This window comes from Acipenser ruthenus, chromosome 2, assembly GCF_902713425.1.
Source record: "Acipenser ruthenus chromosome 2, fAciRut3.2 maternal haplotype, whole genome shotgun sequence".
Classification (NCBI taxonomy): domain Eukaryota; kingdom Metazoa; phylum Chordata; class Actinopteri; order Acipenseriformes; family Acipenseridae; genus Acipenser; species Acipenser ruthenus.
This window is the reverse complement of record NC_081190.1, coordinates 16,074,797-16,102,475: the sequence shown is the minus strand read 5'-3', so window position 1 is coordinate 16,102,475 and position 27,679 is coordinate 16,074,797. Positions and strand designations below refer to the sequence as shown.

Here is a 27,679-nt window from a genome sequence, read left to right as displayed (position 1 = left end):
CCAGCTGTTGGCTTGATCATTTTGGCTTGCTGTTGCATTGTGTGTGTGTGTGTGTCTGTCTGTGTCTGTCTGTCTGTCTGTCTGTCTGTGAGTGACCGTGAGAAGCCACAAAACTCAACTCTTAGCCAGGTAGCTGAAACTCTCAGTAGTCCCTGGAAAAACATTATGGGCTGCCAACCAGGGAGGTTGTTTCAGTGTATCCAGTTCTCTATGCATCTTCTTCCATGATCCTACGTGAGAAACATTCTTCATCAAAAATCAAACAAAATCACAGATTATATTAGGGGCTGTCCAAAATGATTGGCATTTTATTATCGGCAATGGAGAATCAACAAAATCCGATTATTTTTCTTAATGTATAGGCATGTTTGAAATTTTCAAGTCAAGTTCATTTTTGATTAAATGGAATGATCAATAACAGTGTATATCATAGGTGATAATTTAAATGACAAATGGTACAGAATGACAGCACCACTTACGATTAAATGAAAGTACAATTCATTGTTCAAGGCCAGAATTGTGTTTGGTTTTATGTGTTTCTGTATTCCCCCAGTATACAAATGTGTGCACAATTTATTCAAATACACACAATACTGTAATAGTTTTGGACAACCTATGCTTCCACTTCAGAAAAATACATGATTTGCATGATCTAAAGAAAATGTATATATAATTTGTAAAGTATGTGTTTAAAATGTATTAATGTATTTGTTTACTTATTTATTGTATTTTATGTAGTGCAGTATCAATTAAGTTAAATTATCCATATGTACAAATACAATTGTTCTAATTATATAACAAAAAATACAAAGCTCCTTTTTTCTGCATTGGATCAAAGCAAAATGATCATATACAGAGAGGAATATGACTTTGTTTGCCTGTAGCACAAACAAACAAAATTGAAAGACAATATCATGTTTTGAAAAAAATCCCAGAAAGCAAACCTCTACAGTACAACCGAACTGGTAAGTTTTCAAAAAGACTCCAGTTACGTATTCGAGCTGCACATGTCATCAGGATGTATGACTAGAATCAAGAGCTTTTCAGGGAATCTGGATGTTTTCTGGGAAGTCTGAAATAGAAAAACAAGCCATTGTTTAAGAAAATTGATCCTTTGAGATTCCTAGAAATGGGTTTTGATACCCTGGGACTAGAAATCGAAAGTGACTGTAGATAAACCTTGATTAATTACTAGCCAACCAATGCTTAAGCAGACTGATTTCAAGTTTTTGCCAAGAAATGGATGACGATGTGTTTGTGATTGTTGACATATTTGCAGTTTATCATGATTTGTTTATGACTGGGGTTAGTGTGCACCTCAAGAGGCCAGATCAGGGTTAAGCATGAAGCCTCCAAAAGAAAAATGAGACTGCGTAACTTATTCTTAGCTAAGACCCAGAAAGAGGTGAATGATAGAGCAAAGTCCTCTGAGTGCCTGGAGCGTTGCCAGATTGTCTGACCTCAGAGATTTGTGGAAGCACATTAGCTTTCCTGTATTGGCTGTGCTGATCCTAGCTGTGGACACTGAACCAGCTTTACAACTTTATCTTTTAAAGGAGTTTGCTACATCCTGATGATTATCTCCTAGACCTATTACTTTGTGATATTTTTTAGGAGCTTTATGGTATGCCCAGAAAGCAATCTTGAAATGCAAACCTTACATTTGACTGCACATTGTTTACTGAAATCAAACATAAACTTATTTTATTTATAAAATATTGTACAAACAAGATTTTTATTTGTTTTGTTTTTAAATAATAATGGGGTGATGTAGATTAGTTGGAAACTAAGCCATTTAGTTTGTTACAGCACTGACTATCAAGCCACATACAAATATGCCGGATTTCTGGCATATTTGTAATGCTTTCAGTTGGATTTCAACCTCAGATTGTCACCATAGTGAACCGTGTCATTATGTTGTTACAGTAAATGATGGTTAACAGCGCCCAAGATTAGCTTGACTTGTGGCCAGTCACATGTGGGCCAGATTTAATGCCAGGTTTTGTGTTTTATCACCAATATTTTGTGTATACAACTGTAATAGTCTGTTCACACTACCGTATTCCTTCAAATTTTAAACCCATTCGAATTTAAGACGCAGCCCAAATTTTCCACCCTCAATTTGAGGAAAAAATAAAACATCAAATAAATATGCATTTACAAAGATACCACCTCAATTACGCATGTGGAGGCAGTTTGCGGCCGTCTGATATCACACAGAGCATTTCAGTTATGTCCTGCTTCTCATTTCCAGTTGTGATTACTCACACCTGTTTTTCTCCCAATTTGTGAACCTTGGTATTGCTTGACATGTTGAAAAATACAGGGGTCTGATCAGCATTTCTCATCTGTCCAAGCTAGTACTGTTTGTTAGACATGCTGAAATTGTAAAAGCTTCTCTGGATTCCTCAGGAAGCTAATTATTATTTTATTATTTATTTCTTAGCCGACGCCCTTATCCAGGGCGACTTACAATTGTTACAAGATATCACATTATTTTTACATACCTATTTATACAGTTGGGTTTTTTTTACTGGAGCAATCTAGGTAAAGTACCTTGCTCAAGGGTACAGCAGCAGTGTCCCCTACCAGGGATTGAACCCACGACCCACAGGTCAAGAGTCCAGAGCCCTAACCACTACTCCACACTGCTGCCCTAATGACACTTCTCTGAAAAAGGTTGCCTTTATGTCGTGGCAGTAACGTTTTGGTTAGTGTTTTCTCGGCAGTAAGTCACGTTGCTGCTTGTGTACTCGGGTAGTCACGTCTTGTGTTGCTGATTTTAATACACGCATCACTATACTGTTCTGGAATATAAGACGCGGGCTATTTTTGAGAAGCAAAAAATGGTAAAAAAAGTGCGTCTTAAATTCAAAGGAATACAGTATTTAGAAATACAAGCTGCACGATTGATCTTGCGCAACAACAAATGTGTGCTTTACAAAACAATATATATTTTAATAATAAATAAATAATAAAAGCAGCATTTATTAATCTTGTAGGATACATCTTGCAAGGATGTCAACATTGACTTAAAGCAAGTCCAGGTCTCTGCAAGAATGTTCCAGCAATATATAAATGTTCAAGAACATAGAATCAGTTACAATTCATATTTTGTGATGCATGTATGGAGTTGTTGGGCTTGTATATTGGCTGCGTGAAACCACTTTTGTTTTTTTGTTATGTTGTTTGTAAGTTTAAAGTGGTGACTCAACTTTCTTTTTTTTTTTTTGTGCATCTACCAGATGCGGAGAAGGCCCCTAATGTTGCAGTGGCAGAATATTTAGAAGAAAGGAAGAAGTATGATGAACTAAGGAAGCAGAAAAATAAGAAAGGGACAACCAGAGAGCAACAGGTACAGTACGACTATTTTGTATGTTTTATGTAGAACAAATATATAGATTAGATAGATAAATATATCTATATCAATCTAACACACAACAGGGTGTGCAGTGTTTGTATTATTATTTTAGTATTCTCATGTTTTACAAGTAGGTATGTCAGGGGGTGAGGTGCCCCCTGTTTTATATTGGGTACTGGACGCAGTATATTTAATATTTTCTAATGGTTTGGCACAAAAGCACTGAAATGCTTCTCTGCCTGCATGAACACTTGGCTACTCTGTCACAAGGTACCCTACTGAATTAATGTTACATTTATTTTAACTTATGAGACACTAAATACTATTGTTTTTACTTCTGACGCTTTAGACGCTGGCTCTTCTTGAACAGTTTAAATCCAAACTGTCCAGTGCCATCACAGTAACTCCAGAGGAAGATGTTGAGGAATTAGCAGCAGAAGATGATGATAAGGGATGGTAAGTTAATGGTAGTTGCCCTCTGCGCTTCCTTGCAACAGGGAAACTTTGTTTTGGAGAATTGCTTACTGAACTCAACAAACTTTTCAACACCTTAGTTTATTTCTTATTTGAGGATCGCACATGGTCTAAAGATGTTTTATATTATGAAATAGCCTTGTTCTGTTTCTTTTTTTGGCCTTGGCATGGATACAATGTCTCACCTTGCTTTGTTCATTAGCACTATTCGCACAATGCATGCTGTAGTATTTGGCCACTTTTACTGCTTGACACCCTTGATGACGAAACCCCTTTGAGTCTGCTGCCTGAGAGGATTGTGCGGTGTTTGTCGGGGGGTGCTAAGCAGCAACGTTTGTATTTGTTTGTATTGTTGGGTGTTGGTGTTTGTTGCCTATGCTTGTGATTTTTTTAATTAAGCTGCGTGCCAGGAGGTCAGTGGATTGTACTGTAAATGAGAAATTGTTTTCATCCAGTGCACTTGTAATGTTAATTATGTTATGGTTGTTGAATTGTTGCTTTTTTTAGCTCTGTATTACCACATAGCTAGCCATTTTGACAAGGCTTACTGTTGCTGTTTTTGACAGCATGTTTTTGTAATCGTGATGCTGATTCCATTCCTCCCCAAATAAGCAGATGCCTCCTGGGTCACCATCGCTGAATGCTACAAAATAACCAGGGCTTGTGAATGAGTCCATCTAGCTATAATCTCCAAAATCAGAGATTCCTAGCTGCATTACTTTCAGAGATATGGAGCTTTCACTGAACTCAAGCAAATGCATATATTTGGAAAAGGGCAGGCACTGATTCCAAAAAAGATCAAAGATACTTAAGCCAAAAGGTCATAAGATTAAGCACTGTGATGTTCTGTCGAGTTTCTAAATCCCAAAGATTAGGCTAGAAAGGCCTATTAGTCCTAAGGGCTTGTTACTGCTGCTGGCATGTGACTGCATGCACAAACAGGCTGTGCTATCCCATGTTCAGTTCACAACTCCACCAGTCCTGGTATATTCTGATTGTGATTACTATGTATTAATGTGCCACCGAACTTACCGTCGTCCGAGCGGATTTCACGCAGGTCCTGCGGACTCGTCCAATTTCACTTCCCAACCTAGTTTGACTGTGAACCTTCCAAGAAAGATGAATCACTTAAATTAGACAGTGGGCTTGACCTTTTCTGTTATTTGCTAGTGTAATGGGTAGTGGAGATTGTTTTTGTAAAAAAAAAAAAAATGATGTAAGGCAAGTATGTTTTTACAAAGGTTAATACATTTTAAATAATGGATTATTATTGTATAGGATAATTCCCACATAAAAAAAAAAAAAAAAAGTTATTAATATTTGCCTGGGGCAAAGATGAAATAACTTTTCATTAAAAGATGTATTCAGAATTCTAATGTTAAGAGTGAATGCCAGCATTGCTTCATCCAAAAAAAAAAAAAAAAAAGTGTACAGGGTTCTTTTTCAAACCATTCAAATGTGTGCACTTTTTATAATCGTTTGTTTTGCCTTTGATTCTAATGAGCCCTCATTTTGGTGCACACTAAATAGTGCAGGTATTCATTGTTAGCTTAATGATAAAATGTGAACCCCAGAGTTTATCTCATTGTACCCATATTGTGCTGTTACATACTGGGGTAGATAAACTGGGTTAGATAAATTTACTACCGGTATGTGTATTGTGCAGGAGTGCAGTGTACCATACATGTATGGTATGTACTTTATATAACTACATTTTAGTCTTGTCTGTCAATCAAAACAAGCAACTGTGTAGTCTTGCTGTAGTTTACACAATGGAAGTGTCTGTCTATGACCCCAGTTAGTAGAGTTTAGGTTGATCTACAAGAGGTACAGGTAGAGTGCTGTGGAGCACAGAAGAGCCTTTCATTATGAATAAATCACCAGCATTGTAAAAGGCAATATTTCAGTCTCTCGACTGTGTTGATACTGTTTTAAACAGTTTGTACCGTTTATTTTTGTTACGGTAGAGTGAGCAGATGTGAATCGGTCATTCACTTGATGGTCTCACTAGATAAGCAGTCATCCCCTAAGAGTACATGTCTCGGGTATCTTTGTAATGTACTTGGGGAAAACCCATTTTAAGCTACTCCACAACCTTGGGCTTTTCATTTTACTGATCTTTTGATTCTTAAATAGAGCCCTATGTGTACCAATTTTATGCAACTCAACTCGTAGCAGTCCATGTCCCTTGGTGTATTTCTTTTTGCGTAGCGTGTATTTATAAGAATAAGCTAAGCTTTCGGGAGTTAGGTACTGAAGAACGGGTATCATCTTGGTTGCTATAGGCCTAGGCTGAACCCCTATAGAAATAGTCATGTCCTACAAAGCATGCCATATACTGTAGCCGTGGTAGACAATCTCCACACTTCGTCAAAGTCAGTTTTCAACCATGTCCTTAATGATAAATTGGAGTCAAGTAAAGCTCTGATCTGAAACTACAGTGAAGCTTCCTGCAACTTTTGAAAAGAACCTGCTTTGCAAACATGAGGCCTTTGCAAACATATGGCTTCTGGTGGCTGTGTACCCTGCAGCATCTTTAAACAAATGAGGGAGACTCTCCTTTTTTTTTGCTGCAGTTTGTAAGAAAAGGTGAAAGGGTTATACTAATAAACAGGATCCTGATTTAAGTCTTTCTTAACTTGAGAAGAAACACGAAGAGCTAAGTTAGTCCTGGTTATTGAATAAAGATAGATAAAACAAAATATAAAAAGGTTAAAAAGTAAGCTCATTCACTTCTACAATATATTTAAAAACGGGTTGGTGCATTATCAAATGGATAATGGGATTCACCTCTCAGTCATCGGGTTCACATCAGCTTTTGTAGGTTCCATGTAAAATGAGTTGGTGTCATTCCTGTTCTTGGTAATCTGTATCGTAGATATTTTAACAAGGTAGGAATGTAATGTCTGTTTACGGGATGACCTGTTTCTGTTTTATAATGCTGGGGATATGAAGAGTACCCAGTAAAGGCGCTCTGCCCGGAGTGCAGGGTGCGCCCTATAGTTTGGAGATCGCCAGTTCGAATCCAGGGTATGCCACTGGTTTAGGTCGGCTGGGGAATCCTTGGCTCACTGCGCATCAGCGACCCCTGTGGCTGGCCTGGCGCCTGCAGACCTGCCTGTGTGCAATTCAGAAGTGCCAAACTCCTCCATTTGCTCTAAGCAGATCCTTCTCTTGATAGAGGCCGAGAGGCACTATGGTCTGCCATATGTGTGCATTGGAGAAGAAAATATGAAGAGAACAAAAACATTTAAACTTCCCATCTGTAACTTAACCTCTGAAACACAGCGTGGCAGACGAAATTAGAATTCGATTCATTTAAACCACAACGTGACCTTGCATGCATGGTTCTGAACACTTGATACTCAACAGCACTTTCAAGATATAAAAATAGAGCCGAGGTCTAAAGAGAACAGGTAGAATGAAATGCAGGAAGGAGATGGGAACATACACTGAAGGAGAAGAACAAAGGTCTTCTAGAAAGTCCTGGTGGGAGGTTTGAAAATGAAAAGCTGTTAAATGACTTGTGAGCCCTCCTGGCAGAACATGGGTTACAGCAGGTCAGACACTGGAAGTCAAGCCTGGGCCTGAAGTGTAAACTATTCCATCTGTGTCTGTGTCCAAAACCTCTCTCAAAGGAACCAGACGCTTCACCCTTTAAAAGTAAAGAAAATAAACTCTCGGGTTTGAAGCCGTGTGTCACGGCAGTGCAGAATGAACTTTCAGCTCATTTTGATGTGTGCAAGTAGCACAGTAAGGTTTAGAAAGAACTACAGTTCACAAAAATGAAACCAGTTAGCTGACAGCACCGAGACGACTAGACGAATTATCAGGCCAACCTAGTGTCACGGTGGGAGCCCAAGGGGTCTCAGAAGACAGAGAGAGAAAATAATAGCACAAAGGGCAGCAGTGTGGAGTAGTGGTTAGGGCTCTGGACTCTTGACCGGAGGGTCGTGGGTTCAATCCCCGGTGGGTGCACTGCTGCTGTACCCTTGAGCAAGGTACTTTACCTAGATTGCTCCAGTAAAAAAAAAAACCCAACTGTATAAATGGGTAATTGTATGTAAAAATAATGTGGTATCTTGTAACAATTGTAAGTCGCCCTGGATAAGGGCGTCAGCTAAGAAATAAATAATAATAATAATAATAATAAATGAAATGGCACTGGCAAAGCCACGTGTAAGAATAGACAACCACATGTGATTTACACAAACGGAACAGTTTGGTGCAAAGTTTACCTGATGAGTGCTGATGCTGATTTGCTGTCTTTCAGATTTCTCTATAACTAGTTTGATGTAGGCATGTTAGGAGCCCTAAAGAGTGCAAGCTTTTTAAATCTGTGCATCCTGGAAGTTATCAGAATGGCACCACTTTGTAATGTCTTTTATCTACAGGTCAATCTGATATTCCTGCTAATACATTCTTTTAAATGCAATGTAGTCTGCTCATGCAAATGCTTTGTAAACTACTCGGTCTCAAATTAAAAACAGTATTTCAATAACAAGAAGTTAAAAGGGATTTATGCACGCATTGTATATTTGGTTCTGTGTAGACAGATCACTTGTTTAGTTGCTCCCAGGAACTTACATGTTTGAAGTTGTACTAAAGCCATATTGTTTCAATGTTCAAAGTGTCTCTTACTGTAGGTTAATTATTATTTGATATATTTTGTGTTTCATACCTTCTTTCTTTAGCTGTTTTTGTTTGGCTGAGATAGCTTCCTTTGTTTTTGTAAACTACAACGCGCTGCTGTAGAAAATGCTGCATTCATAGTTATGTCTGCGCAACGCTGCGAAGAATGCTTCGGAGAGAACTTGGTTCAAAGTCATCCCCATTTTTATTTTATTTTTACTGAAAAGATTACATTCAAAAGGTGTTTGTCCAGGTCTCTTTCTCCCACTGAACGCAAATACAACTTTGTGCAGTTTATGTGAGTGTTTTTCTTCTTGTATTTTCATTTTTTTGTTATTTTTTAAAGCGTTTGTTTTTAATTCTTGTGTTATTGGTGTGAACTTTGTTTTTTTCGAATGGTCCATATCTTTGTTTTGAACGTAGCGTATTATTGTCCGCGCTAGTCTTGTTAGTGGTAAATATGGCGGCTGTTGAACATTAAGTGGCACTGAGTGCACACTGAACAAAATATATGAACGTAACTAATGTCAGGATTTATTTTTTCCAGTTTAGGGGTTTGTTGCCTTGGTAACATAGAATAGATGTGTTTGGCATGGCACTGCTGACAACATGAAAAATGAAAGTAAGACATTCCAGCTATTTACTTTTTATACACTTGGATGTTATTTAGGGAAGATGGCGAGAAATTGCCAGGGAGCTTACATTACAACAGCCAGTGTTTAATTTTTATTTATAAACAAAGTGCAGTCACAAAAGACAGGGAAAAAAGGAATATCTGGCCACTAAATACTGTATGTGTGTGGGGAACATGCATTTAAATGACAAATACTGTAAATAAACAGCTAAAACATAAATGACTAAAAAATAATAAAAATGGCTTTCAAATATTCAAGGGAGTATCCCCAATCCCTTGGAACAATCTGTTGTAATTAATAATAGTTTGGTATTGAACAGCATTTTCAAGATATTAAAATAGACTTGAAATCTTAAGAGAACAGGTAGAATGAAATGCAGGAAGGAGATGGGAACACACACTGATGGAGAAGAACAAAAGTCTTCTAGAACAGTGGTTCTCAAACTTTTTTGTTCGCTGACCACCTGATTTTTCTTTTTTTGATCTTGCTGGACCCCACAATAACAGTATTGGTGACTGAAAAATAAGCACATAAAAATCACTGTACTACCAAGAATAACTGTACTTACCTTTCTTTGTTTCAGTGCGATGGGTGGGCCTGTTTCTGTGAGCAAAGTTATTTAAAAATTGTAGTTTTAAAGAACAGTTCTAGCTTACTTTTACTTACTGTTTTTTTTTTTCATTTTTAAATTGATAATTACAGCAGAAATTGATTTGTGTGAATTAGTAATCTCTGAAGTTACATCCATGACGTATCAGCGCAGTCTGAGCTACGAATCTCCAGCTATAATCTTTATTTATAAAACGGAATGTTTGGATGCTGCACGCTGATTGGCTATTGAGAATTTTTTACCATGCAAAACAGTACAATGCAAGGCAGAATTATTTTTTGCCGAAGCACAGTTCAATTACACATTGTTTTTTAAAATGAGTGGAATTCCTTTCATACAATTTGATCTTTTTGGAGGCATGACAGTGTACAAGTGCATAGAATTACAAGAAGATTTAACAAGTCAACAACTTAATGAAATCGAAGAAAACAAAAATGCTTGGGCAGCCGGTGTTTTTATTGATTTGATGAAACATAAAGAAATGGTAATCGACTTAAAAAAAAAGCCCAAATATACCCCGGCCACACATATATATATATATATATATATATATATATATATATATATATATATATATATATATATATATATATATATATATATAATAATAATAATTTTGTTTTTTTGTAACGTGTTCCAAAAAGATTCAGCCAGTATACATATTATAAAGCTGCTGCTTGAGGTTCAAAACAAAAATCTGCGTTTTGAGCTGTTTCCATATTAGTTATTCTTCAGTGATGGTGAAATAAAGTTAGCTTAATGATTGCCAGTAGAAATTAAGAGCCAACGCCACTGAAATACTTGACACAATTTCAGTAACAAGCACACATACAGGCTTTAATAAAGCATTTTAATATATACTGTATATATCAGAAGTTCTTTCAGTTCACCAAGCGCTGTGATTTATGAAGTAGAATGTTTAAAATATATTCTACTTTTTTTTGTTTTAAAGAAATACAAAAAAGTAAATTGTAAACATGGTAAAAGACAATAAGACTAAACATATATATTTTTTTAATTTTACTGTCTTGATTTCAAAAACAAATACAGCATCACATCACAATAATCAGAAACCAAATATGCTTTAAATCTATGCTGATGGGTTTCTCAGGGCCATTTGACTAGCCATACAGTTCCCAGGGTCACATTGTGCTGTTGTGAGAGAAAACATTGAATGTGTTGAAGTACATGTTCAGTCAAACATCATTCCTATTTTGAGTAAGGTTGTCATTTCAGGTTCATTATTGATTAGTTATTCATAGCCCAGACTGCTAATGTTGACGATACAATATATTTATAACAAAACCTTACAATTTCCTCTTCTGGTGCCAAAACTGTCAGTGTCAGTCTTTAGATTTATAGAGGAAGTATGTTTAGGGAAAGTATTGGTTTCTTTGATGCTGTATTATTGCATTGCTTTAGCTTTAATATTAAGCAGCTTAAACCTCATTAAATTATATGTTTTCAAGTGAATCTTTCTTTTGGGAAAGGACCAGTGAACTCCACAACAGTGTATGACATTCTGTGACAATGACGTTCAGTTCAATTTGTATATGTATATTTCTACTTTTTGATTAGGGGCGTGTTTAATGTTAACACAAGCTTTTGGTGTTTTGAGTGTTGTCTGTGAAACATGTCCTCCTCGCATGTCAGCAAGAGTGCTTATTGTTTTTCAATGGTGTACTGTTGCAGTATAGTACAGTACAGATGTATCACTGTACAAATAAAACAAAACATTTTTAACCTTGTAATTATTATCTTCCACAAGGTGTTCTGTTTAAGGTTAAGCTAAGAAAGCATTCATATACGAATCAAATAAAGAATACTCTTTTGGTCTTGTTTTAATCAAAAAGCCCTGCCACCCATGGTTGGTATCTTATAACTTAAGCATGTTCTGCTGCCAAATTTTCAACTGGTATTTTGTCCAAATTAAAGCAAACAAACTGGCATTTCTTACACTTGAATACTTGCTCCGATGAACAAGGGGTGGTCCCTTGTGAAATCATGTTGGTGGTTGTTTTTAACAAGGAACCAAAATACAAATTATTCCAAAACCTATAGTGTATTTATTCAAGATGAACTTTTTTCTTGTTTTTTGTGTCTTTTAGGATGTCCCATGTCCTTCAGTTTGATGAGCAAAGCAGAAAAGTAAAGGATGCAACCATGCAAGATGAAGACACATTTGAAATCCACGACCCACGCAACCCTGTAAACAAGAGGCGAAGAGAAGAAAGCAAAAAGATAATGAGAGAGAAAAAAGAAAGACGGTGAATTTGTCTGTCTCCTTTGCAGAAAGGCGATGACAGAGAGGTTTAGCTGTGCATGCTCTGCCCAAGTCACCAACCTCAGTACTTTTAGCTGCATCATTCTGAGTGTGCCTTGCAAAGTGCTACAAGTCATTAAATGATAGTTTACAATGGGATTAGATGGCTTTATGTGTGATCTTCATAGGAATTTCATGTATTGTGCATACAAAGTTATATATTGTGACGGATTGCCTTCTTGTCACAAGTGTCCGCTCTCACCAGTCCTGTCTTCTTGTAGTAAAATAAAGCACTCACACAATTGCTTTCCATGAAACAGGACAGGGCCTGTGCGTTTTATTTATTTCCAAACAAAATAAACCAAAACAAAAAGCCTAACTCCTCTCCGGAGCTCTAACTAAACTTTTCCCACTAACCTGACTAACCACTGGACAGCTAGTCCATTTACCAGTCCCCAACCAAACAACTCTTAGTTTTAATTTACCTCTTTTTCTTTGTTCAAACACCACACACAACCCCAAACCAACAGAACACACAAACTGTGGCCTTTTTATTCACAATCATGATCATTCGCAGCTGATTAGTATTTTCTCAATTATCATTCATTATCCCATAAACTATCCAATTTAGAAGGCCTTTACCAAGATGGCCACCTGATAACTTCAGCTTTCCCCAAAATGGAGTGTTCTCTCCCCAGGGTCCTAAAGCCCCAAGGTATAATTCCTGCCCCATAATATTTATTTTAAACCAAACTTACTTAATTTAAATTTCCCTTATCTAATACACCATCAGCATTTACAAGTCTATTAATTAACCCATCTTTAATTTGAATCTCCAAAACTTTACTCTATTTGATTTCCTTGTTCACCATCCAGTTGGTTTACATTGTCCTTTCACATTTTGTTCATTTACTTTAACTAATCCCTCACAATATGAATACACAGCTATGGCCAAAAGTTTTGCATCACCCTATTGAATTAACTTATTTTTCTTCATAAAGTTCAATTAAACCTGCCGAATAATGTTACACAAACATATTGAATTACATACCACTTTGTAGTTTTCCATATACTTCATGGACAAAAGTTTTAAAATGTTACATTTTGAAATCTAATATTAAATACTGTACTACTGTTGTGGCTTCAGGTAGACTTTTGCGATATAATGTTGTAGTTTATTTGATTACATGATCTTAAATAAAAGATCCAAGTAATGTCCATATCGTTTTTAAATATTTTTTTATTGTCTCAATCCTAAAATTCTAGGTGATTCAAAACTTTAGGCCATAGCTGTAGTCAGGACTAAACAAATTACAAGTAAACCATGTAGTTCAGATTACCTGATGGTAAAAATTCACAGCTTTATCCAAGATTAAAGGGAAAATACCTTTGAAGGTGTTTATTACTGTACATGGTTTAAAATAGTTATCTTTTTAAAGCAGCATTGTGCATCATATAACACTTGAAGAAATATTTTGTTGCATTTTCTGTGCTCTAGAGTTTCTACTATATTCAGTGATCCATCATTTTTAGCAAATTCTGTAATTCGTATCTTGCATTCAACTACAGTACCAGCTTCTTTCCCAGTACCAACCAGTAAACATTGTACAGTTTTCTGTTTAGCTGCTGTTGTACCAATGACCACAACATAAGCACACAAGCACCAAAGAGTCTTTAAATAAAGTGTTTTTATTTAATTGTATACAATTTTATTATTTTTAGACCCCACACAGATCCTATTTGACATATAAACATAATTAACCCACCCACTCGTAAATGCTATTAGTGTTGAATAATTTGGGAGTCTACAGAAAATGTGATGTGCAGTCTTTAGTTTGAGCACTTTGGTGTTAAATTCTGTAACATATAACTCCATTCTCTCATTCTTCACTTGCCATTTGTTGCATACAAATGTACAGTGTATGCAATAAACAAACTGTAGTGTTTAAACGTAAACATTTGATTGTGCCGAATTCTCAAAGAAGCCAACTCATACAATGAAATTACAACTAACATTTAGAAATTGTTTCACTCTGTTTTGCTAAATCTCCAAGTGACAGGATAGCGTCACAGCCCAGGCTGTTACAGGCAGGAAAGAGCCCCAGAGACAGGAAGTTGAAGTGCTGGTGCGCACGTTTATTGACAAAACAAACACAAAAATAGGAACAGAATAAACTGGCACGAGGGTCAAAGTAAAATGCTCAAACAGAAGAATAAATCACCTGTAAGCTGAGCATTAGCCTTCACTACAGATACAATACAAAAATCACAGCACAAACGTCCACCCCCAATCTCCTCTCCCCAGCAAAGTATTTCTGGCTCATTTTATACATGTGGCCACTCCCCAATTAACACCAATTACCTAATTGGGGAATGGCCTCACCTGTGATTGGTGGCAAGGCTAGATTTAACCTCATCTTTTTAACCTTACATTACCACACACACACCATTTATAACAACAGGGCTTCTGCCCTGCCGCACTGCACTGCCCTATTAGTATTACAAGTACAGTACTACACAATGTGTCCATCGCTTAAGAACATAAGGACATTATATGAACGAGAGGACGCCCATATGTGTGTGTTTGGTTCCTAGTAGCTGTTTGATCTAAAAACTTTGTCAAGTTGGGTCTTCAAGGATCCAAGTGATTTTGCCTCAACAACATGGCTAGGTAACCCATTCATACACACACCACTCTGTGTGAAGTAGTGTCTCCTTCTCCCTGTCCTAAGTCTATCTCCACTTAATTTCTAGCTGTCTCCTCTGGTCCTGGTTTCTGTGCTGCATTAAAGTATTGGTTTGGGTTAATGATGTTAAGACTTTAAAGACTTCAGTCATGACCCCCCTAATTCTTCTTTGCTCTAAGCTAAATGTATTCCGTTCTTTCAGTCTACATAGCTCATTCCTACAAGCCTTCAAAAACACTAGCTGAAATGTTTAGTTTTCATACATTACGTTTTACCTTATGTTTAAGACAAACTTAATATGCTGCAATTAACTATTCAGGTAACAAATCAAATGAGTAACTTGCTGAGTTGGCACGCTTAGACATGTTATTACATATTAAAATGTGTGTATGTGTGTGTATATATAGTGAGATAGAGCCCCTTTTTGGCAGTGTGGCTAGGCTGCTATCTTCACACAGTCACGTCATTTCCGGGGTTTCTGGGTTGTAGTGACATGTAATATGCAGTGAATACGTGTTCTTTTGTTCAAAGTCCAAAACACAGAAATACGGTGACTGGCCCTTTTAAATGCAAGCAAAAAAACACTGTACAAACGTCAAACAAAAACCTAGCTGTCTCTGAGCTCTACCTTAACTTGGGTAATTTCAACCGATTTCAACGCACAGATCTCGGCGCCATTTTTCCTTTGAAGACTGACCTGACAATAGAGAGCCTAGTCAGATAAGTACTTCTTACTTTTTCTGTTATAAAATGTTACAAATGTACGCTGTATTAGTTTTACTAATTACTCGTATTTGTGCACTACAGCCTGTTGTTTGTTGAATCCCACTACAGCCTTGTGCCTCGCGTGAAGCCGGCAGCTTGAGTCTCCCCTTCCCACGGATCAAGCAACGTAAGTCGGCTAACTTTGTGCTCTCCCCCCAGGCTGCAGTAGCTCCAGCTGGAGCTTCAGCCAAAATCACGAGACGGTTTGTACAATTAAGTAATTGTATTACTGTATTATTGTATGTGAGAAATGTTTTTTCACAGATACTACATGCAGGCTTGTCTGCATTGCGTGCTGCGCCACACATGTAAAAAAGCAACCACCCCCCAGTGCACAAACCAGTGGCAAATTGGCACCCCAGGCCCCAGAAACCTCAAGGATTGGCAGCCGGCTGCGCCGGCTACCAGAGGTGGTATTCAGAACCAGCCCGCAGCTGTTCGCTGCAGAGGCTATGATAAGTTCCAGTATCAAAAAAGTCTACCATTTATAATGGAATTTATGTAATACATGGTGAAGGAAATGCGACAATAAATGTCTTTGTAAACTAAATTTCTTTATGTTGTTTTTTCACTAATAGAAGCTCATGATGACAGTACGCACTGAATTCAGTAAGGCTATTTCAGGTATTGTTCAACAAGCAAACAATCAAGCTTGGCATTGCATCCCTTACCCAGTCAGTATCAGAGTTTCTTCTAAATAAAAAATATGACTTGTGGCAGTGACAGATTTCATGGTATAAATAAAATACTCTGCCATGTGGAACACAGTATACAGTTTGGCAGTGGTTCTGTGGGCAAACGTTTTGTGTACTTCAGGGAGGAAACCGAAATTTTCATGCGGTACAGGAAGGAAAGTTAATGTTACTCTTCAGGAACAGCACTGCCAGGCCAGCACAAATTTAAAACAGGTGAGATTCACTGAATTCCAAAATGAGCGTTTTCCCCGCTTCAGTTTACCTCTACCACTGAGTTGTGTATACAGTAAAACTCGTGGAGCTTGTGTAAGCCGATATGCATTTTTCAGATCTTTAAGCTTTCAGCTCGTCACAGCAACCAGTTCTGTTCATAAAGTCATTATATCCATGCGTTGCAATTTAGAGCAGACTGGTGGTCTACATTATTCAGTTCTGTATTCATAAAGCATTAAGCGAGCCAATAAATGCACTGCAGCGCTTTGCTGTGCATTAACCAGTGTGCTAATGTTTTATGAATATGGCCCATAATTTCTCATTGGCTTAGTGTCACAAAATAAATATCTTGTAAACATTTTATACATTTGGCATCATTTTTTAAATAGTCTTTCAGTTCATATAAACTGTAGATTTAACACCCCAACTGTTATTGTAAACATGCCTAGTTTATTTTTCCTTTTGTATTTCAAAAGTACACAAAGTGGTTTGAAATCAGGACCGTGAAGCTGGTCGTGTTAACTGACCAAAGCATGGTATGCATGTAATGTAATCCTGACATGTATTGCTGAAACTGTAAGGCTTTAAATAGTGCCTGATAAGGTTATGTTTTAGTATTAATAATAATAATCAGAACTAATACTGTGTGTTACAAGCGATACAAGAACACTAAACAATAGTGAAATCGAAACATGAAAAATAAGAAGTCACTTACCAAAGAAGCATAAGCTTTCAGGTGGCTAGCTATATACTGTACTGAGACTTTTATAAGTTTGTTTAGATAAAAAGGCTAATATTACTGAGCGAATTGAATTATTGCTACATATCCTCATAAGCCACAAAGTGGTGTGTGGGTTATAAAACTTGACAGTGTTCACAAAGTACACTTCTTACTTATGTCTGAATCTTAGCCACTCAAGTAAAGTCACAGTTTTGGTCTTATTTGGTCGCCAATTACTGGCTTATCAACAAATTGGGATGTTTGTATTGGCATTAAATGTTGTTTGTTATATAACAAAAAACAAAATGGTCATGACTGTTGATACAGGTCTCCCTTTCGTTTTCTTCCACAGCAGCTGCATCTGTTTAGTCCAAAAAGCAGGCTAGGTGAAGTTTTCCTGTCAGGACAATCTCTCACAGAAGTTAAGTGTTGATTGCGTTGTGCTTTCTGATTGGTGTAGAGAGAAGCCTTCTGACAGGAATGAGTGGTGGTGGTGATGTATGTGAGTGAGAGTGTGATTTATTGTTCCATGCGCGTCTGCCCCCACGAGATGGCAGGCGCACTTTGACCTGCATCGCTATAGTGATTAAGTGATACTATGCTACAGTATGCTTCTCAATGTGGACACTTCAGGACAGTCTTTTCACCACATTAAGCAGCTGTACAGAATAAACAAAAATGAATTATACAAAAAAATAAAGGAAGTATCACTTAGAATTTATGATATACAAAGGTCCCGTTCTTTCTTTCATTTGTAGCACAAAACTGTACATTCATACTGCACCTGAAGTAGACACCCCATCATATGTACTTATGAGAAGTCTAAGTACGTGAAAATAACATTAAGAAAGCTACACGTTTTTTATTAGAAGTCCCAGTTAGGTATTTAATTTTTCTCCCAAATTTGAACAGACGTCCTCTCTTCTGGCTGTCCATCTAATCACTCCTCTTCACCCAGGAAGCTTTACACTGACCAGTAGCGGTTACTGTGGTTCTGGGATGCAAACCAACCCGAGACTACTTCCCTCAGTAGCCCGTGGGAGTGCAAAAGCCAATGTGTGTCTTCATGGAGACAATAAACATCTACAGCAACCTCCTACAAAACATCATCAAAAGGGGAGAAGCCCCTGTAACACTGTTTCTGCACCACATCAATCCTGCCTTGACAGTGAGCACAGACAGCCGTTATTTTCCAACAGCCAACATTATTACTACATTATGAAAGGTCATGACAACACTTTTTCAACATGATGTCTATCTCACAGATCTGTATATGTGTACATGACCCTTTTAACTTTTTCAAGATAACAAAAATTGCTTCCTTCGCTTTCTTTCAGCTTTCCTGATGACACCTTTACTAAGTGCAGCAGCCTGTGCATTGTCCTCCTTAACTCCATGGATGTGCTGTTATGTATCTTCTGAAAGCGTGACTAGCAAGGTGGTGTTTAGGGATGGCTGTCGCTGGAACGTGTTAATTCATGGCAGCAAACTTTGAACTGTTGCCTTTCTGCTGAAGCTGCCGCTGTCAAGTGTGGTGTTGGAGTTAGACGTGCAAAGCATATAGCTTCATTTTATTATCACAGTTCTGACAGGACTAGGATGGCCTGGTACTAAACATAGCCCTAAAGGTGCTGTGGAATTAGTGAGATAGCAACACCGCAAGCTGGAGGTGTAAAGTGAGTAATTGTCAAAGGGCTGTCACACAGGCTGTCTTACAGTACTGTGCATCAGACGTAAGTATATTCTAAATTCAGTACTGCAGAGCTAAGAGAGGTCAGACTCCTCAAAAAAAAAGGTAGACAAATAATTTGTACTTTTCCTGGGATGGGCTATTTTTATATTATATATTTAAACGTCTTGCTGGTCTCTTATCATCCCCCGAACGGGATGTAATTCTTGGTAACGGGGGCATGCATTCCACATTTGATATTCTTCCCATTAAATCCAGTTGTGATGAAAATTGGTATTAACATTTTTAGCAAATATTGTTACGAGTCTTCGTTTCTGGGGATATATGGAGGTGTCCCTCTGTCTGTAAATCTGTCTTTCTGTACGTCGTGTATCTTGGGAAGAGATGAGAAGTCATTTCACATCCAGTACATCTGTCACTTTATTATATACTACCATGAAACTAACACCTCATTTGCTTCCCTAATGATCTATAGGTCTTAAATACCACTCCAGTTTTCATTAAGATATTATCAGATCTTACTCCATACTAATCTGTAGATTTACGTCATGGTCATCACCTTGTTGTTATTTATTTTTTTTTATTTTTTTTAAACGTCACATGTCTATACTGCATTCTATTATTAGAATTGCACTGCATTCTATTATTAGAATTGCACTGCATTCTATTATTAGAATTGCACTGCATTCTATTATTAGAATTGCACTGCATTCTATTATTAGAACTGCACTGCATTCTATAGAAGATATGGTATATGCACCAAGGTCTTTTTTTAAGGGGACACGGGACATGAAGAATTAGAGAGAGAGGAATTCAGCCAGGTTCAGTTAAAGTTCAGTATGTTTGAACTGAGGTCCAGAAATGTATTTCCATAATGTATTTTGATAGGTTGAGGTGAAAGTGTATCTCAATATAAGGTGGTTCTATGACAAAGGAATATAATGAAAAGTTTCATTTGCTTTAGAAAATAAAAGTATTAAAAAAAACACTCATGATGTTCTGTGCATTAACGTGCTTGTGTGAGCACTGTTACTCTTAATTACTATATTTAAAGAAATTTCAAGTTTTTTCAAAGAATAAAGGGTTTTGTCTTTTCCATATATTTTTGAAGGAATAGATTGTGGTTTTGGTTCATATACGGTTATTATTATTAATTTCTTAGCAGACGCCCTTATCCAGGGCGACTTACAATTGTTACAAGATATCATGATATTTTTACATACAATTACCCATTTATACAGTTGGGTTTTTACTGGAGCAAATGAGGTAAAGTACCTTGCTCAAGGGTACAACAGCAGTGTCCCCCAACTGGGATTGAACCCACGACCCTCCGGTCAAGAGTCCAGAGCCCTTACCACTGCTCCACACTGCTGGAGTACGCTGGTTTAGGATCTTACCCTGCAGATCCTACACCAGCCAAATCCTTTAATAACCAGACAGACCAGTTTCTTATGTTTCGTGAAACAGAAACTGAAAGAAAAATTTATAGGAGTGTATACAGTTCTGAATAGGTTTAGACTAAAGCATAAACAGGGATCTGTGTCATTTTCTCATTTAAATTGCATTATTTTCTATTTACAGGGATGTCCTGCCTGCCAAAATATACTGGTTTGTTTTGTTTTTATATGCTGTAATTTTATAAATTAAAAAAAGAGAAGATATTTCAAGTTCTTAATTATTACAGTTCTTATTAAGTTGTTATTTCCAAGTCTGCTGGGTCGAAAACATAAATAACAGAATTATGAGAGCGCTGCAGATGGTCTTATATTTAGGCTCTGTTTATTTAGATAATAAGCAGTTAGCCTTGTTTTACTGTCTTCAACACAACTGCATGCCAATACTCCTGATTGTAATAACTGTCCACTCTCATTTATTCATCAAACCACATCAATGGGCAATGAGTATACATGCCAACATGGAAACCAATACTCCCTTGTGTAAAGCATTTTATTTATACAACATAGTATATTTGGAACAACTGTAGATTACATCAACATAACCCCAAACATGGACTGGCAAAGCATAAACGTCTTTGTCACACTCTTAGTATGCTTTTTCCAGCTGGATTTACATCTTTGTTTTTTTCTGTTCATTTATTCATTGCGCAACGAGAGTTCTAACCAGAATATAGGTTACAATAGTATCAGTCTGGATTTATCACAATTCAAGTACCTAATTAGTCAATTATCTTTAAACAGAGACAAATTGTATCATATTATTTTCTTTATAGAAGCTACCGCTTGGGGAGATATTTCGTAAACATAGTGTATATTTTAACAGCTATGCTGTGTGTCTGAATGATGTAGAAATCTGGATTTTGGGTTCTCAGCATCAACTGGAGTTTGCCAGTTCTCTAAAAACAGAGTTGAGTAATTTAACTTCCAAAGCCAAAATCAGAGGTCAGAAATTTGGGATTCATATTTGATTCTGTTTTGAGGCTCATATCCGATCATCTACGAAATATTGCTAAGGTCTTGTCTTTCATTGCCAGATTCTGAGAAGCTAATTCATGCTTTAGTCTTATCTAGGCTCGATTACTGCAATGCTCTTTTTGCTGGGTTACCAGACCATGCCTTCACAGTTGCTGCTTGTTCAAAATTCAGCGGCGCGGGTGCTTAGTAAACAAAAGAAAAGTGGCCACATAACTTCTATGATGCCTTCTCTACACTGGCTTCCAGTACGATTTAGAGTTGGTTGGTTTATTTATTTATTTATTTATTTATTTATTTTAAAAATTTAGTCGTTGCCAATTAGTTTTTTTTTTTTTATTGTTTTCTCCCCAATTTGAAATGCCCAATTATTTTTAGGCTCAGCTCACCGCTACCACCCCTGCGCTGACTCGGGAGGGGCGAAGATGAACACACACTGTCCTCCGAAGCGTGTGCCGTCAGCTGCCCGCTTCTTTACACTCTCCAGACTCACCGTGCAGCCGCCTCAGAGCTACAGCGTCGAAGGACAATGCAGCTGTGGGCATCTTACAGGCAAGCCCGCAGGCGCCCGGCCAGACTACAGGGGTCGCTGGTGGGCGGTGAGCCGAGGACACCCTGGCCAACCTAACCCTCCTTCCTCCCGGATGACGCTCGGCCAATTGAGCGCTGCCCCCTGGGAGCTCCCGTCCACGGTCGGCTGTGGAATAGCCTGGACTCGAACCGGCGACGTCTAGGCTATAGAGCGCATCCTGCACCCTAGCGAGTGCTTTTACTGGATGCACCACTCGGGAGCCCCCTAGAGTTGATTTGTAAGATCATACTTACAAAACACTTCATGGCCTGGTACCTGATTATCTAAAGAGCTGTTGTCCCTGTATGTATCTAGACGTGCTTTAAGGTCGGCTGATTCTGGTCTTCTGTCCCTCCCATAGATTAAGACAAAAAAGGAAAGGAGAAAGAGCTTTCAGTTACAATCCTCCGAGCTAAACTACTAAACTACCATCTGACATTAGAGATGCAGAGTCACTTCATATTTTTAAATCAAGATTAAAAACTCACTTTTTTAGACTAACATTTTTAAATATGTTCTTTCTTCGTCTTGTATTTATTTCTCTACTTATATTGATGTTTATGTTTGTTTTGATTTGTTTTACTTTTTCATGTTCATGTATTTTAATTGTTTTAATTAATTTTATTGTAACTTGTTTTTATTGACTTGTAAACGTACTGCTTACTAATGTAGGCGTTAACAGGTTCTTCCTCTGTCTACCTGTAGGGGCTATTAAAACCACTTGCAGGGTTAGATACCTTGACTCATTACATTAAGCCCTTTTCTTTAACCACTGGACCAATGTGTATTCTCATTGGCTTCATTTGTTTAGTTTCTGTGGATCAGGATCAGGGATACAGTATGTGTTCATTTTATCTGTTTGTCATTCCTTACAAAAAGGGCTGCTTTATTTATTTATTTATTTTAAAACTAGCATCTAATGTCATTTTTGTTGCTTTTTCACATTTCTCTTATTATTTTATGGTGTTATAAATCATTCTAAGTGGTTCTGGGTTATATTGCTCCAATATTTAGTTATTAACCTGTTTTTTTCTATATCTCTTTATTTGGCATTGCACCTTTCTGGAGAATCCCTACTGTAAGTGTCGGCAGTGAAAAGCCGAAAGCAAGCTCAAAAGCACCGGACATTGTTAATGAAATTCTTTTATTAAATATACAGTACAGTGATGGAAATGTAAAAGAGGCTTATTTGCCTGCTACAGTATTTGCTGCTACTCATGGGAGAAATTTGGCAACATGTTTGGCCAAAATCCTCACTTACAAGCGGAAAGCAGGAAATATTCACCAAAAAATGCTGTGCACTTTAAACTACCTAAACATTTAACACATTGATAATTCTATCGGAGCCGTTTAAGAGATCCAACTTAGTTATGTTTCCTGTTCCTAAAGATTCTACAGACAAAATTGAAGCTGCTTTGGGTTTTAATAACACGGATTATATCAACAAATTAAAGAAATAGGTTTACCTGTTTGTCTTTTTTAAGCATCTTAACCATTTATATATTGAACATTTTGTATTTACTTGATTGTTTTTAATACCTTTTAATATAAACAATAAAAAAGAGAATCAAATGTTTGTGTGAGGAAACGCTCATCCATCCATCTTTGAATGGGGCTTATCAACAGAAATATAAACACCTGGTTTTTATATGCAATGGTTAATTAGCCTAATTAACAACAATTGTCCACCAGGTGTCAGCACGTTGCAGTTCAAATTTCTAAATGACCTGAACATGCAAATAAACAAAGCAGTTATCCATAGACTTTTCAATAATCGCTTTGTGCAGTATTGGAATCGAGTAAGATTTTCAATTGGATTCAAGTCAAGTGATGCAACTGTTTTAATGCTTTGTAGCCTGCACCCAGTTTATGGCCCCACTGAAATAACACTTTGGTTTCTGCATTATACCAAACTATTTTAAAAAGCAAGAATAATGGGGTCCACAGTTGTAACCCTGGTGAAGTCGCTAGCGCACAGAGTGCAGGGTGATTCAAGTGATATTGTCAATCTGCATGGCCGCCGGTTTGGGGAGGACAAACGGCTGGAAATAGTTTGCCTCTGAACCACACAACACTGACCATGAGTGCTCAGGTGCCTGACGAATCCAGACAGAGACTGCCCAAGCTGGCCCTCTCCAGGGTTTAGTAACTTCCATTACTTTGGTTTGGGAGGTTGAAAAGAGGCGATTGACTTGATAGACGATAAGGAGGTTGCCCGTTCTTCCTGTCTGTCTGTTGCTTAAGTGAGAAAACGTTCAAATTGTATTTTATTTGCGATTTAAGGAAACATTTGTCCTCTATTCATAACAGAAATTTAATTCAGAAATGTGCTACATAGTACCACAGTAGTGACTTCCCCATTCAAATTTTGCTGTTGGTGGTTTAGATAAATCACCCTAAGCCTTTGTCTTGAGGTTTTCTACTTTTTGTTCCAGTCTTTCAGTTTGAAATTGGCCTACACGGCTACATCTGCAAAGCACCTCATTAAAGATACACCATTGAAGGAGCTCACATTGGGATCCAAAAGGGGATGCCAACTAGAAAAAAGCAAGGTGGAATGTGATACTGTATAATAAGGGGATCTTGAGGAAAGTATTGGAACTTTAACAATAACAGATATCAATTGCTTCAGACTTGGAATCCAGGATAGACTGCATATGAAAACTGTTGTACCAAAGGAATTGGACGAGACTGATCAGGAATGAATACTATTTCCCAAAAAATTTAAAGCACAGAAAGGAACCAGTCAAAACAATAAATTAAGCCCAAGTCTACAACCAAAGACCATGGTTAAACACTGAAAAGGAAACCTCAAACATAGTTTATTTCTGCCTGAATGAACATTTGGTATTAAATTACACTCTGGATGGTTGTTATCTAACCTTTCAGTTGGAGAATATAAAAAATATTTCCATTTAAGGTCTGCCTGAATTTAATCTTGTAAAATAAAATACCAGGGTGCTCTTTGAGATTTTCAAGAGCCTTGGAAGATCTAGTCCCTTCAGAACAATACATTATTCAACAAGTGTTGAGAGTTCTAGCATTTTAATAACTTTTGTTTTGCTTTCAATGCAATCATTATTTTTATCGACCTAAATCTATCTCGCGTTCATTCAAATCTAACAACAGAATGACTGGGTGAATCCTACTGCTCCAGATCATGCTGATATATATACAGTGCCTATAGAAAGTCTACACCCCCTTTCAAAATGTTCACCTTTTGTTGCCTTATAGCCTGGAATTAAAATGCATTTAAATAGTTTTTTTTTTTTTTTTATTGATCTACCCCACAACTTCCAAGCGAAAAAAATATTCTAGAAATTTGTAGAAAATTAATTAAAAATAAAAACTGAAATATCTTGGTTGGATAAGTGTCCACCACCCCTTGTAATAGCAATCCTAAATTAGCTCAGGTGTAACCAATCGCCTTCAAAATCACACACCAAGTTAAGAAGCCTCCATGATTTCAGGATAAATTCAGCAGTTCCTGTAGGTTCCCTCTGCTGGGTAGTGAATTTCAAAGCAAAGACTCAACCATTAGCACCAAAGAGCTTTCAAAAGAACTCCGGGACAAAGTTGTTGAAAGGCACAGATCGGGATGGGTATAAAAAAATATCAAAGGTCTTGAATATCCCTTGGAGCACAGTAAAGACGATTATTAAGAAGTGGAAGGTGTATGACACCACCAAGACCCTGCCTAGATCAGGCCGTCCTTCCAAACTGGATGACCAAGCAAGAAGGAGACTGATCAGAGAGGCTACCAAGAGGCCAATGGCAACTTTGCAAGAGCTACAGACTTGTATGGCCAAGATTGTTCAAAGTCTTGGCTGATGATTGTTTTTGTTTTTGTTTACATGAACTGATTATTGAAATATGAAAAATGAATACACTTTGGAACACCCATAGAGACATAGTATAAAAAGTCTTACACAATGCCCTGGAGCAAGTGGCCTAATTCCTTACACTGTCCTCCTATGCAGCTGGCGTCTGTTTTTATATTACTCTAGCATCCCGTCTCGGTCCTCCATCAAGCTCCAGCACACTCCAACAACCAACAAATCCTAACCACTCACGTATGCATCCCTAATTAAAGACCCAAAGCAACCCAGAAAAGGACAAAGCTGCAGGGCATTGAAGTAAGCAGGGGACCCTTCCAGATTTGCCTCATAATGACTCTATGTAGCCAATCAAATGACCGTGTAGCCCTGTGGTATGAAATGAGCAGAACGAAGTTTTAACATTTTAATCACTACATTTTATTTTTTTGCATTAGTGCAAAGTTTTGATAACACGATAACGACGAAAGTTAAAAAGAAACTCTTTGCGAACTTGCATTTAGAGCAGATTAGTAAATCTTGCCCATTTTATTTTACTCTATAAAAAAACTTTTACATTATTAGATTGAGCGGCCATGGTAATTTATTCTGCTAGAGGCATAGGAAAATGGGACATTTTATAATGAAATTATGCGCTTTGAAAGTTGATATAAGGTTAATTTGTGGTTTGGAAGCAGATAGCCAATGTTACATTTCAGAATGTGACATGTTGCCAAGTGCTGTCTAGTTTGTTTGTAGTACAGTGATGACATTATTTGATTTGAGTGTATTTTAATTCTAGTCTAGTTTTTGCAATGTTTGCAGTCATTCAGCTCATGGACCCTATATATGGTGTGTTTATGCAAACTGCACTGCGTTGTGCTACCGTAGGGTAAAAGTATTTAGGATCCCAACGATAGTGAATGGCAGAGAGATTACTTGTCATGTAGTGTAGAATAATGTGTTAAACTGCACAAATATTGTTTGTATTTTCAGAAATTTAAGATACTGTGGTACAGAACTATTCAGTTTTACTATCTTTTTATTGCTTTTCAGCATTTGAAAAAAGCTAAAATCGAAAGTCTTGAAGGTCATAGGTAGTTCCTCGATCCACCTTTATGCAGATGGCTAAAGCTCTTCCATGTCTTCGGTTGTGTCTCATCTGCAACTTGGTTTTGACAGTGTTCAGCAGGCTTTTTTCTGATCTGCGTCTTCTGCTGGACACTCATAAAACTAAATTTATGATGTTTAATAGAAAAAATGGCAGTAGAATCTGTAACGGTGACCACAAGATTTGAACTCTAAATAAGATTGAATTGGAGCAAATCTCAACTTACAAATACTTGGGTATTTGGTTGGACAGTGCATTAACTTTTAATACACATATTGATACTATGCAAGCTAAAGTCAAATCTAGACTTGGGTTTCTATATCATAACAAGTCTTGTTTTACTCATTCTATCAAGTACACCCTAGTTCAAATGTCCGTCCTTCTCATTTTTGATTATGGCAATGTAATTTACAAAATGGCTTCTAAAAAGGCCCTTGGGAGGCTTGCTGTCCTATATCATTCCACTGTAAGATTTGTGACTGGTGCTCCCTATCACACTCACCACTGTGATCTTTACTCCCTGGTTAACTGGCCTTCTTTATACACGAGACGTCTGACTCACTGGTATTTGTTAAGTTACAGAACTTTGCTTGGTAAAACTCCTATTTATTTCCAGAAATTTCTACAAATCTCTTTCTCATTTTATAATTTACGTTCCAGTGAATTGATTAAATTGGTGTCGTCTAGGGTTGCTTCAGCTTTTGGTCGCACCTCATTTCGGTTCGCTGCAGCCAGCGACTGGAATGCATTGCAACTTAGGCTAAAGTTGCATAGCTTTCTTTCTGTGGAAGACTTTAGCTGTAGGTTCAAATCTTTGCTGACTGATGTTTGTGCTTGCTAATTATGTTTTAACTGTAAAAAAAAAAAAAAAAGTATGTGATTTGTATGTTGATATTGTATTGTGTTGTATTATTAGTTTTTTACTGCTGTAGTGCAAACCTCTTGGCCAGGTTGTTATTGTAAATGAGGATTTGTTCTCAACTGACTCACCTGGCTAATTAAAAGTT

At 37.3% G+C, this 27,679-nt stretch overlaps 1 protein-coding gene across 2 annotated transcripts in view; it reads left to right on the top strand.

Moving 5' to 3' along the window:
* LOC117403743 (spliceosome-associated protein CWC27 homolog) overlaps positions 1-12,292 on the top strand; it is a 90,959-nt gene extending 78,667 nt beyond the window's left edge. For both annotated transcript variants that reach the window (XM_059006709.1, XM_059006712.1), the window contains 3 exons: positions 3,246-3,355; positions 3,711-3,817; positions 11,821-12,292. In XM_059006709.1, coding sequence (XP_058862692.1) covers positions 3,246-3,355; positions 3,711-3,817; positions 11,821-11,983 — 380 coding nt within the window. In that variant the 3' untranslated portion in view covers positions 11,984-12,292. The remainder of the gene's footprint in view (positions 1-3,245; positions 3,356-3,710; positions 3,818-11,820) is intronic.
* Positions 12,293-27,679: the final 15,387 nt, after the last annotated feature.